Genomic DNA, 13,311 nt, shown 5'->3' on the forward strand with positions numbered 1-13,311 from the left:
TATCCAAAATACATAATTGAAGACTTGTTTGAATAGAGGTGCTATATGAAGATGATAGTTTCAGCCAGGTATAGGTCAAAGAGAGTGACATTTAAGCTAAATCTGCATACTGCAGCTATAGTTGTCTATATAGGAATACATGAGGGGGTTTATTCTAATTGAAGTTCCTTAATTAATGATAGCATTGCACTAATTAATGTTAAAATAATACTAAATGCTTTGTTCTGTTCTCAAGCCATGCTGTCTTAGGCTTGGTCTTTCTCTGATAAAGTGAGATAGAACAAGTATTATTTCATGTAATATCTGTAAGCTGTTGGAGTGCTCTTTAACTTTGCTAAAGTGATGTAAAAATGCAATTTCATTTGTAACAGACTTCACATCTTAGCTGTATGGATAGCTTAGAATCTATGATTCTATGATTCTTTCGGAGTTTGGCCAGCTATGAAATTTGGAGTTTGGCCTCAGGGTTATGAAGGAAATACAGTCAGCAGGTATAATCTAATGCAACGTTGGTTTTGTTCGAAAATAGCCTACAGATACTATTAATGTATGAACTATTATTTGTTAATTTCAATTACTTTTAAACTCTGAAGCCAAAGGTTGTTTTTGACAATATTGTTTACCTGTCAAATTGTTGATGACTTTGGCAGAAAAATTCAGCTGTTGTCTTGCATGATTCATTTCTTGTGCCAAACAATACATCCCATTGCCCTGCCCCTCCCCAACTGTAATGACTCAGTAAAGCAGTAATGTAAATATCTTCAGCAGGACAGGAGTTACAAGTGTAACTTGTAAGCAAAGAGTTTAAATTGAGTCTAATTACAAAGCAATTAAATTGTGCTTTCTTGAGATAAAGCTGCTGCAGAACTTCTACTGTTTACATCAGAGTACAAAAACAAATTAACAGTAGTGTGGATTTTTTTCATTAGATGCTTTATTACACGAATATGGGTTGCTAGAAAATAACCTCCTAATGTTCCAGATGCTGTACTAAGACTGTAATACACAGTTCCTGTGCAACTTCTCTTAAAGTTTTATATCAACTTCTTTTTAAGTTCTTATCAGTTTTATATACTGATTAGAGCAGAACATAGAGAGCACTGTGAAGTTTGCGTTCCATGCCTTCCTGGAGGAGAGGAGAAGAGATGGGGCAGGGAAGGGAATAAATGAAAGAAGAAAGAGTATGAATGTGAGGACAGAAAAAAATGGACAGCTGTAGAATTAAGCTGAGCTGGAGAAGGTGAATAAGACAGAGGGAGAAAAATTCAAGGAAAACATCCAGATGGCAGAGGTCAAACAAGTGTCATAGGAAAAAATAGAATCCAATTGCCTACAGATTTTTTCGCAGTTTAATGCCACAATTACTATGTAATTTGTGATTATATTTTTGTATTCATTTTGAATTTGCCGTATTTTTATCTTCCTTGAAGACTTCTATAGTTGTGTTGTGCTGTTATTCACTAATGCATATTCTTTTCTGTCATACTCCCTTTTATATGATTGCCTTTTTAAGGTTAAAGAAAAGCCTAATCTGTGTTTAAGAATTTTTTCCATGATCTGTGACTTTCTACTGAACTCACCCTTTCCTCCAGCTCTGCAAATCCTCCGTGAGATAACTGCTATTGCACTGTGTAGTCCTGAAGGAGGAGGTCACAGTTTCATCTTTTTGCCTATTCATAGAAGACCTTTTGAAAATTTGAAAAGATTGCTAGCCACTTCTTCTTTATCTTCTGTTTTTCTGAAGTAATAAAAAAATCCAAAGTGTTAATGAAATGTAATTATTTGTAAGAACTGCGCCATATGATCTTCTGTGTATGTTTATCACTAATTATACTTAAATTTTCAACCAGTTATTTTTTGATCTATAATTTCTCTGTTCATTTTCACACTTAGACTTGCTGTGGGATGCATAGTGTAGAAAACATTGGGCAAATGTAGAAAGAAGCTGAGATGGAGAATATTTAGGGAGACTGAAATTTTTTGTAGTTCAGATTTTTTCAGAATTCTTAAGTACGTACATGTTGCCTTTGGGCAACTGACTGGCCTTTCATACTTGAATTCTTCTATCATTGCCACTATTGACACTTGTGTCTGGGAATTAGTCTCTCTTCAGGAAAAAAAAAAAGGCAGCAACCCAGAAGGTCCTCATAGTTAAAACAAACGAACCACAACACATCCCCCCCAGCAAAACAAAATCAAACACTAAACCACCCAAAATGCCCAATGCTTGAAGTATTTAGTTTTAATTTTCTCTGAAATATGCTTGTTTACTGTAATTGTTTCTTCTGCTAGACCCACAGTATATTTTTCAGGTTTTCTACTATTAATACGTAAGCAATTTTTGTTCTGCTACTTTTATATTATTTCTTCAGAATTTTTTCACATGTCTTCTTTTGATAATTGCCCATTTATGCTTACTTCATTAGGATTATAATTTTAATTTTTGAAGGATTTCTGGTGAACGTGCTTCCAGTTTTGTAGACATCAGTTAACTACTAGTCTTCTGTATTCCGTTTTATTTAATTTTTAAGTTAATGTAGCTTTTGCACTTGTATATAGAGAGCAGTATCTATGACAGTTATTTTTCTCCTAATTTTGAAACACTGATGATGTGCTTCATCTGTTAGACTTGATATAATAGGAGATACTGATTTTCAGTTCTGAAGATAAATTTTACCTTGAGTCTGGATGTTGTCGTGATGCAGTCTCCCACAGCTGGGTCATCTTGGTTAAATGCAGTCTGTATACCTTTGCAAATAAGAATTATAGCATTAGCTATTTTATAATGGAGCTGTCATAATGAACATGTGTCATAATGAAATATTACTAGTACAGATCAAGGTAGTGCAAGTAGAGATCTAGATTGTATCTCTTTATTTTAAACAAAACAAAACACCAAAACCAAGTTCCAACGAAGCAAACAACTATTTGTTAAACAAAATATTATGCTGAGATTTGATAAAATGCAGATAAAAGTTTGACTTCTCGCCTTACTTTCAAATTAACTCCACTTCTTCTGCTTCAGGCTTCTTAGTATTACAGGAATTTGTTTTTTGTACTTGGAAAGTTGCAGTGATAAAGTTGTCATATGCATTCCTCCTGTAAGTTATGTCATGTACGTAGCTACTTAGAAAGGTGTTAAAGAACTGGAGTTGTGATTTCCTGTGGAGGGGAAAAACCCTAAAAATTGAAAACTGAAATTGTGGAAAAGATGCTCTGTAACAATACTAAAGCATCCTCACAAAAAAAGGACTGGATAATATGAATTACATGCTTGGTATACTTTTATTTTGACTGACTTCTGACTTCAAACTGACTACATGAAATAAGGAAAAATTGGTTTGAATAAGTAGAATGCCAGTTCTTAATTCTTCCGTAATACTGAATGATGAGCACATGTATCCACATAAGTATTTGTTGATTTAGTTACAGACCTCAGTAATCTTTGCCTCTACCCTTTTTAATTTAGGATGAAATATTAACTGGTAGCAGGCTGATGACAATTATTTTCATACATTGTACTAAAAATTTGTTGCTCTTTGGGTGGTTTTAATTATGTTCAGACTAACAAGTCTTCAAACACGTCCTTTTAGAGTCATTATGTCTTTTCTGAATGTATTGTCTTAAGAAAGCTTTTTATATTTCCAGAGCATGGTGAATATGATCCTCAAACTGTAAGACCAGGAAGCAGATATAGTCATGTGCAGGAAGTACAGGAGCGACTTAACTTCTTACGGTTAGTTTTAACTTGATCATTTGTTCAACTCCTATAAGAATACTTTCAGTACTTTAAAGAAAAAAAAAACCCTTGGTTATCTCTTTCTCTTATCTAGTTTTAAGTTACTGTATTGACTTCTTTCAAAACTCAAATGCAAAAATACACCAAATGTTTTTGTTTTGGTGGTGGTTTTTTTCCCAGAGGGCTTCTATACTAGTATTGGAATATTCAAATAAAGTCTATTAGGAACTTTGCAGTCCAGAGCTCTGATTCTGCACTAAGATTTGTGTGGGCTTTTTCTGTCTGCTTGCAGAACCCTACTGACTTGAATACCATGTGTGTGTGGATAGTTACATACCTGTTGGGGTAACTTAGCTGAGAATTTAAAATATTCTGTGTAGGGATACACCTTTGTGTCATTTGTTGTACCACACCAGAGTTAAATCTGTGATTATAAACTGATGTATACTTGTGTTAGACACTGATGTTAGGTTGTCAGCAACTGAGCCTTAGAAAGAGGTTGAAATAAAAAAATTACTTGGATGACTTTTGACCTGCTGCTGTTTGAGTCAAGCAAGAAAATAAAGGATCTCTGCCCATCACAGAGCTGCAGCATGTTGATGCTTTCTATGCTCTGTCTCTCTTGGCTTTTTCTTACTTGGTTTTAACCTTTTTTAGACAAGTAAAAATACATGGACTGTGAAACTGTCAAGTTCTGAAGTACTTTCTACTTGTTTTCTGAGGTTGTTTTTTTCTTCTTAAAATTTTACCAAGAATCTTTGGAATTTAAACTGAAGTGTTAAACAACTGTTTAATGAAATTATACAATAGCATATGGATAGCAGACTTAATTTATCACTCCCGCATGTTAAAAATTGTAGCTTTCTTTAAGTTCACTAGTTGTAAAGGAATCAATGAAGTCCCATGGCTGTCAAATGTAGAATGTGTAGGTAGCAATTTCTGAACAGCAGTGCCATAACTCAGTCCCTGATTTCTTTTGCAAAGAAAAGGTTTTTTGAATCAGAAAATTAATTCTGAAGAACTTTGATTATCGTTTGTTCTTCCTGAAACATTTTTGATGTGAACTCTCAGAATTTAAGTTCTTAATAGTTCTTTAATAATATTTAACACAAATGAAAAACTTACTTAAATGAAAAATTTCTGCTTCATTGACTTCTGCTGCTGGCTCTGTTCTGTAGAATTGATACCTTATTTTGCAATTTTGCTGAAAGGAGTGCTAAAACACAGTGAATGATTGCAGAAGTAATTTAATCTCCTGTGTTGGGACCTGACTTTTAAACTAACATTAGGAGATGTGGATTTGTTTGTATATGACACGTAAACGTTGTTTGGTGTTTTAGAGTAAAACATGTTTTGCTGAATTTTATTCCTTTTTTGTTTGGACTATAAGGTCTTGATCCATTCAGACTTACTAAGAAATCATGAAGCTAATTATGAGCAGACTGATTATGTAAATAAAGTTTTCAGGGTCTTTCTTACAATATATACATGTATAATATATGTATTCACCTTTTTGCCTGTACTTTTTACTGAATTGTTACTATAGATGTCTGTTAGACAGTGTTGTTAATTGTCTCTTTGTTTTGCTCAAGATTTTTGTTGAAGGATGGTCAGCTGTGGCTCTGTGCCCCTCAGGCGAAGCAAATATGGAAGTGTTTAGCTGAAAATGCGGTTTATCTTTGTGATCGCGAAGCCTGTTTTAAATGGTATTCCAAACTAATGGGGGATGAACCAGACTTAGACCCTGACATTAATAAGGACTTCTTTGAAAATAATGTGCTTCAGCTGGATCCTTCCCTATTAACAGAAAATGGAATGAAATGTTTTGAACGTTTCTTCAAAGCTGTGAACTGTCGAGAGGGAAAGCTAGTAGCAAAGAGACGAGCCTATATGATGGATGATCTGGAATTAATAGGATTAGACTACCTTTGGAGGGTAAGTTAATTGGAGGAAACATCTGAAAGGTCAGCTACTAAGTCTTTCTCAATCTCTTTTTATAGTTTTAGGAATGTGTAACTTACTAGTTACAGAAAGAAATTACGAAAAGCTATTTTTTTCAAACTAAATGCGTGGATATTGACTTCACTGTCTTCCCAGCAAGTACACAAGTTGATAACTTTGCAGACTGATGTTTAATGGAAAGATATTTGAAACATGAAGTATGTTTGTGTATGTACATGAGATTAAAAATTTGCATGTACCATTGAAGAAAGGATCATTCCAGGTGAATTATCTGTAGGTTTCTCTCTCTTTCATATGCACATTAGAACTAAACTTTTGTTTTCTAAACTTCAGAAGCTAGTTCATGTCATTCATTCTAGTATGGTAAACTGGAGTCATTTTTAGATAAGATCAAGTGGTCCCTGGCCTGATTCTTTCTCTTATCTGCACAGCCTGTTGCTTAAACATGGTTATAGCTTTTCAATAGAAAGATGGTAGCTTTCTGAAGCTTGCCAAATCTGTTGGTGAAAAACATTAGTATCTAATTTGGTACCTGTTTTTTTCAAAGTACTTCTAGTTTTCAAGAGCTGCATTAGAACTCACAGTAGCACACTGTGGCGTGGTTATTGTGGCTGTATTTTGTAAAACATGCCATATATAAAGCAGCAGTCTTCAGTAATTTTGGTTGTGGCTTGTTGAAGAATTGGGTATTTTAATCATGGTGATAATCGTTAAAACCAAAGTAGATCACAATTTTTATACAAATAAGGTTTCATACAATGTTTGTGTACAAAGTACCTGCATAATCCTGGCATGTTTTAGTTGTGGGAATCGACTTACTTGGATCTGCCCTGCCATTTGGCAGCATGACAGAACTCATGAAGCTTCAGCTCAGTATCCTGCAGGGGTTGTCTGTAAGTGCTGCTTTCAGACCTGGTGGGTAGTAATTAAAATACAGGTTATGAGGTTAGAAACAGAACTCATTTGCCTGTCCCCCTTCCACCCACTCGCAGCTATTTAAATACTTTAAAGTTCTGTTTTTAAATCTTAGGTGATGTAGATTGTTCAAGCATCTGAGAAAAATAGTTGTATTCTCTGAAACTAGTGAAAATTGAGATGTGATGTGAAGATGAATATATAAACACTACTTTTATTCTGTTTAGAAAGCATTGGCTTTTTTTTGGTAACTTTGAACTCCTTGAAACTAGTTAATTCTTATTTTTGACTTTTAAAATCTAGTGTAAGTTGTATTGATTGTATTTTGTAACTGAGCATTTTAGTCATGTTCACCTCATAGAAGATTTAGACATACTATTTTGTCAAGATACTTATACAGTCGTTTTGTTTTTAAATTTCATACCAGAAAGTTCTAAGATGTTCTAATACTTTTTTTTCTTCAATTATGCTAGGTTGTGATTCAGGGAAATGACGACATCGCAAACAGAGCAATAGATCTTCTTAAAGAGATCTATACTAATCTTGGCCCAAGGTTACAAGTTAATCAGGTAAAAAAAAAAAAAAAAAACAACAAGAAAACAGTGATAAAATTCAATTTGGTGATATTTTTGTACTTGAAAGCTTTGAAAAGAGAGAATAGTTTTCATGTTCTGGAGAGTATACTCCTGAGTCCAGCAATCAGGTTCTGGTCAGATGCAGAATTAAGAGTTGTTTTCTGATATTTACAGACTGAGCTCTGGTACATATTTTATATTAAATTGATTTGTTGTATCTGCACTTTCTACTCAGAAAACAGTTCATTTCATATATACTTAGGTAAGCCTTTTGTTGAACTTCCAGTTGTGGAACTTGCTTGTAGTAGTATGTTCACTGGATGGCTCTATTGAGTAGTTGTCACAAGCTAATCTAATCTTTTATGTTATGTCCCTTACAAAGGGTCACAGAGTTTCCATATAACAGTCAGGCTGAGCTCTAGCAAATCAGATATTTTCTCCCTACGTTAATATTTGCTGGGAGCTGTGTTTCCGTGGACAGAGAGAAGAGATAATGAGTTTCCGAAAGGTCGGAGGAAGTGAACTGTTGGGATTTCACATGTTTGGGGGAGGATACTGTCCTCCAGACAATCTCCAGTTGGTAGCTTGCCAGTTGTATTTCTTAAAACTCCAATTTTCATAGTTGTTCTAAAAAACACTTTTATAGTCTTCAGAGCTGCCAGTCTGCTAGATACAGCACAGCCCCTTTCAGTGGTGCAGTTACAGCCATTCAAAATATATCTGAGCGTAGTGGCAGATGAGCTGTGTGCTTCTGTCTAGCTATAGGTCTGGGCTTACAAAGCATGCGTAGATCTGTCTGTCTGCACATGGTTAGATCTGACACTTCCGGGAAGTGTTGGGTTTCTTAACATGCATGGAAGTATTTTGTTTCAGTGTGCTGGTAACTCCTCTGCTCCTGAGCTACTGCTAAGAACAGTGGCTACTGGACTGTGGTTTACTGCCATGCTATGACTGTTAATGTGTCTGTTGCAGAACACTACCTGGAGACGCTGCAGACTTTTTACAGTGATGCTATAGGTTATATGTCAGTCTAGGTCAGGAGCAAGGAGATGTTAGATATCAGGCAGAAGGAAGAGATTGCTGCAACTGCTGCTATACTGAATCTAGCTCAAAATCCATTTCTGAATTTATGCAGGAAGAGAGTGTATCTGGAACTGGGTGATGTGCTTGTGGGGAGAGGGTTGTTGTTCTGGTGGCCTGTAAATGTTTTGTGTTCACTCTCAATGTAAAATAAGTTGACTTGTACTAGATTGTCAGCTAGAGATCTTTAACGTAGTCTGAGGAAATGAATAAGCGAAAGTCCAGTTTAGTGTTGTGTGCAGACTTTCACCTTTTCTAGTTCAGTTTGCACTGTACAGTTACAGTTACTGATGACGTGCAAGATTTTTCAAGGGCACGCTTTTTTTTTTTACTTCAACCATTGGGTTATCCTGCTGAAAAAATGGGTTTTAATTGCACACATTTTTTAATGTAATTAGGTGGTGATTCATGAAGACTTCATTCAGTCCTGTTTTGATCGTCTAAAAGCCTCCTATGATACATTATGTGTGTTGGATGGAGATAAAGACAGTATCAATTGTGCAAGACAAGAAGCGATACGAATGGTGAGAGTGTTGACTGTTTTAAGAGAGTACATAAATGAATGTGACAGCGATTACCATGAAGAGAGAACTATTCTACCTATGTCAAGGTATGTGTGAAAATGCACTGTTGTGATTTTGATTTCTGTTAACTAAAATATTGTTGTGGTTTTTACATTCTAACTGATTTCTAGTCAGGGAAAGTATAGAGTTTCAAAATTGCATTTTCTCTGCTAATACATCTGAACCTTGATCTGTAGTAAAAAAAAAAATAAAAAATTGAAAGATCAGGCAAATACAGGCATATACGAAAGGGACAGCAGACCTGAGAATAAGCTTGTTTCTGGTGTTTTGTTCTATAATTAGCACAATGTACATCGTGGCTAGATTTTTTTGGATGTATTTCTTTTTTTCAGATAATTATTCAAAAGCAATACCATTCTTTAAGTTAGCATGGGAAAACCTTCTTTGTTTTTCCTAGTCCTGCCGTACAAAAAATGTGTTGTTAATGTATAGCTTCATCTCCCAGAGTTTTTTACAGAGATGCTATTCTTACATTGCAAGCTTAAATTTGGGATTATCTGTAAGTGAAATATCCTGTGTAAGTTCCTCGTAAAAAGGGGAAGAAGAGAAGTAGCACTCTGAATACTGTGTATTTTTCGTATACCTTCACTCTTCTTATACTTGCCCTTGAGTACAAACTTCACTTAAGTCCTGCTTTAACTCTGTCTTTGGTACAAAGGAAAAGGAAACAAGTGGTTAAATCCAATGTTGTGTAGATATTTTTTAAAACCATAATACTTTCTTTCCTGAAAGAGGAAAGCAGAACAGAAAACTATTTAAATGTTCCAGTGTTAGTAGCTGCTGCCTGTGGGAAGAAAGTCTCAAAAATACATAAGGAATACACTGAGATTGCTGTGAATTTATGATGCAGCTAACATTTTTAGACATGGTGGGGGTTTGTTGTCCCCTTATTTTAAATGCCCTTTTTGTCAAGAAAATTGAAGGGTTTGCTATTTCTTCGTGATGTGTCAGTGATTTTCAGTGCTCCTACAGTACTTTGTTGTATATATTGGTTGATGAGTCTATGTATCTTGTTGATTGCAGGTGTATCTTTTTTTATATGGGCTGTTTATTTGATAAGACTAACTTTTTTACAGGTCTTGTTAGCAAGGAGCTTTTATGAGGAATTTTTACCTTCTTTTGATGTATGGGATTAGTTTGTTGGCCTTACTGGGCACATCTTTCCTAATGAGTTCCCTGCATTGTACAAAGTGTGATCAGTGCTAGTGTGAAAGTGTTTCTTGTTTTTTTGACCTCTTTGAATTTTTTAAAAGCATTTTGATTTTCAAAATTAAAATTCTAATATATAACTTCTAACAGCTTTTGACAGAAGACATTAAGACTTGGTGACCTGATGTTTTTTTCTGATCTTGGTATATTTAAAACTGAGTTGGTCTGCTAAATGAGCAAAACATAGTTGCCAGTCTGATTGAGCTTTATTTGCACAATTTGACCAGGAAATTACAGGCAAAAGAAAAGGTCTAAAACTTCATAAGAGACTGCTTAAAATTCTGTCAGTGTTCCTAACCTGACTGTAAAGTTGACAATATGATAATGCACTTGTATGGAGTGTGGCTTCTTGAAAGTTTCTGCATATGTTATGTTTGCATAATTGCTGGGGCTTTCACAAAAGAATCTCGTGCTGGAATATATCATCATATGTGGAGATATGATGTTGAAATATCTGCAACAGCAGGAAAAATAATTTGTTTCATGGGGGCAAAAATAACTTTACCTGGTTTGTCTATTTTCAGAGCTTTCCGTGGTAAACATATCACACTGGTAGTTCGTTTTCCAAACCAAGGCCGACAGGTGGAAGATCTGGATATTTGGTCTCATACAAACGACACAATTGGCCAAGTACGGCGTTGTATTCTCAATCGTATTAAAGCCAATAGTGCGCACACAAAAGTAGAACTGTTCATTGGTGGTGAGCTGGTAGACCCTGCAGATGACAGAAAATTAATTGGGCAGTTGAATCTCAAAGATAAAACGGTAAGTGTTGCAGGTTGATTATTTATGCCAATTCAGAGGTTGCTTCCCTTTTGTAAACGCTTGAAAAATACCATGTATGGGATCACTTACTGTTGTGAAATAGTTCCATTCCTTCTCGTGTTATGCCATTAACATTGTATGAGATGCTTATTTAGTAAAGAATCTTTATTTTTGTGTAGTATTAAAACTATGATTGTGTTTTTCAGCTAATTACGGCTAAGCTTACACAGATAAATTCTAATATGCCCTCAAGTCCAGATAGTTCTTCTGACTCTTCAACTGGTTCTCCGGGCAACCATGGCAATCACTACAGCGATGGTCCAAATCCAGAAGTTGAAAGCTGTTTGCCTGGAGTGGTAAGCATATACTTAGATTCTGAAGTAAACAGTTTGAAACCATTTTTTGCCTATACTTTGTTTTTAACTAATGATTTTTATGGCTTTTTTTATTTACTTATTTCAAGATCATGTCACTGCATCCTCGATACATCTCTTTTCTTTGGCAAGTTGCAGACTTAGGCAGTAGCCTAAATATGCCACCTCTTAGAGATGGAGCACGTGTTCTTATGAAGCTTATGCCACCAGGTAAAACTTAATTTTATCCCGTTTTATCTTGTAATATTCTGTATAATAATTTCTCACCTGTTACATAAAAATGAAGGCAGGGGAGTATTTTCCACTTTCTGGTAATTTATTGATACTGTAATTCATGACTGTTATCCTCATTAGGATTGTATGTACTTTCCAATTACTTACTTCTTGTCTGTCATATAAAGTTGCATAGTGTGCAGTTGGTACTGGGGTTCAGTGCCACAGTGCAGCAAAAATGGGGAGAAGTGTTCTATTTTGATGTGGGTTTGTAGCACTAGTTTACTAGGATGACTTTTGTACTGGCAGAAATAATCATTGCAGAACATTTTGTAGTCTGCTCTTGTCTGTCAGTTACCTTTTTTTGCAACTTTTCTGATACACTTAAAACTGATTTATGATTGTAAGTACTACAGGATTGTTCTGGAGTGGTTGTGTTATAAAATGTTTATAAGTTGTGTTTTCATTGCAGATAACACTACGGTTGAGAAACTAAGAGCTATTTGTTTAGATCATGCAAAGCTTGGGGAAAGCAGCCTTAGTCCATCCCTTGATTCTCTATTCTTTGGTCCTTCTGCCTCACAAGTGCTGTATCTAACGGAGGTTTGTGATGCTTTCCCTATTCTTTAAATGTCTTCAGCTGTCTCTTGGGCAGTCCTTCCTGTAACATTGTCAAAGCCTAAGATCAAATTGTGGTTTGAAATTAACAATTGAAAATACTTAACGATTTACTGGAATAAACTGGTGTATGGCCAATGCTGTCAAAGCGTTGCTTAAGTAGTATTCCAACACAGTCTCATGTTCAATCGTCTATATTCAGACTAGTACATTTCTGTTGGTTAACCCTGTATTTTATTCTACAGGTAGTTTATGCCTTGTTAATGCCTGCCAGTGCACCTCTGGGAGAAGATGCCAGTGACTTCCAATACAACTTCTTAAAAAGCGGTGGTTTGCCTCTTGTATTGAGCATGCTGACTAGAAATAACTTCCTGCCCAATGCAGATATGGAAACTCGAAGGGGTGCCTACCTTAATGCTCTAAAAATAGCCAAATTATTGCTAACAGCTATTGGATATGGCCATGTTCGAGCCGTGGCAGAAGCTTGTCAGCCAGTTGTGGAAGGCACAAGTACAATTTCACCGGTAATATAAATCTTCCTTGATGCGAATAGCAATGTACTCTGGTTTTTATATTGTCTGCAGCAACATGCATGGTGTTGGGGTGACAGTCGGACTTGATCTTGGAGGTCTTTTCCAACCTATGATTCTATGAACATCTGTCTGCTCTCCACTGACAGTCTCTTTGAGTGAGTTGTATGTGAAGAACTCACGGTACTTTCAGATAATGTTGTCTGATGATTCTAAAAACAAGATCTACGTACTAAACAAATCCTGTTTCTTTCTGACCGTGGAGAAGTTAGGTGTGAGATACACCTGCTCTATATATGATTTTCAATGGTTTGCGTGATTGTCGGTACAGGTAACTTTCCATTTTCAAGTATACCTGTTCCATAAATGCGAATTCTGATTCTTTTGAGCTGTTGAGCCTTTTGAAGGATGTGCCTCTGAATTTCTTGTATCTCCTACTTACGATTAGAGCGTAAAACAACAAAACTGATGTTGAGTCACACCAGACCTTTCTACACAATAATAAGTCCTTGGCTTGCTAGATTCCTAATTCTGTCCATTGCTTGTAGAAAATGGTTGCAGAGAACAACCAGGCACGTTGCAAAGTTAATTGTTAATAGTTGAAAGGTGTCCTACCCTAAGATTTCTCTGAGTTGGAAAGGGAAAGTGTAACACAGATGTTCTGAACTGTGATCTCGCATATCTAAAGCAGCAGATTTTGTGCATGTTTAATATGGCTGGTTAGTTTTTCTACATTTGGACAAGTAT

General features: G+C 35.6%; 1 protein-coding gene across 1 annotated transcript in view; it reads left to right on the forward strand.

Annotated features, from left to right (window-relative positions):
* USP9X (ubiquitin specific peptidase 9 X-linked) overlaps positions 1-13,311 on the forward strand; it is a 106,311-nt gene that overhangs the window by 53,811 nt on the left and 39,189 nt on the right. Inside the window, exons 15-23 of the mRNA XM_075430749.1 lie at positions 3,649-3,736; positions 5,332-5,674; positions 7,090-7,185; positions 8,670-8,881; positions 10,589-10,829; positions 11,036-11,185; positions 11,293-11,413; positions 11,889-12,019; positions 12,280-12,558. Coding sequence (XP_075286864.1) covers positions 3,649-3,736; positions 5,332-5,674; positions 7,090-7,185; positions 8,670-8,881; positions 10,589-10,829; positions 11,036-11,185; positions 11,293-11,413; positions 11,889-12,019; positions 12,280-12,558 — 1,661 coding nt within the window. The remainder of the gene's footprint in view (positions 1-3,648; positions 3,737-5,331; positions 5,675-7,089; positions 7,186-8,669; positions 8,882-10,588; positions 10,830-11,035; positions 11,186-11,292; positions 11,414-11,888; positions 12,020-12,279; positions 12,559-13,311) is intronic.

This window comes from Opisthocomus hoazin, chromosome 1 (genome assembly GCF_030867145.1).
Source record: "Opisthocomus hoazin isolate bOpiHoa1 chromosome 1, bOpiHoa1.hap1, whole genome shotgun sequence".
NCBI lineage: Eukaryota > Metazoa > Chordata > Aves > Opisthocomiformes > Opisthocomidae > Opisthocomus > Opisthocomus hoazin.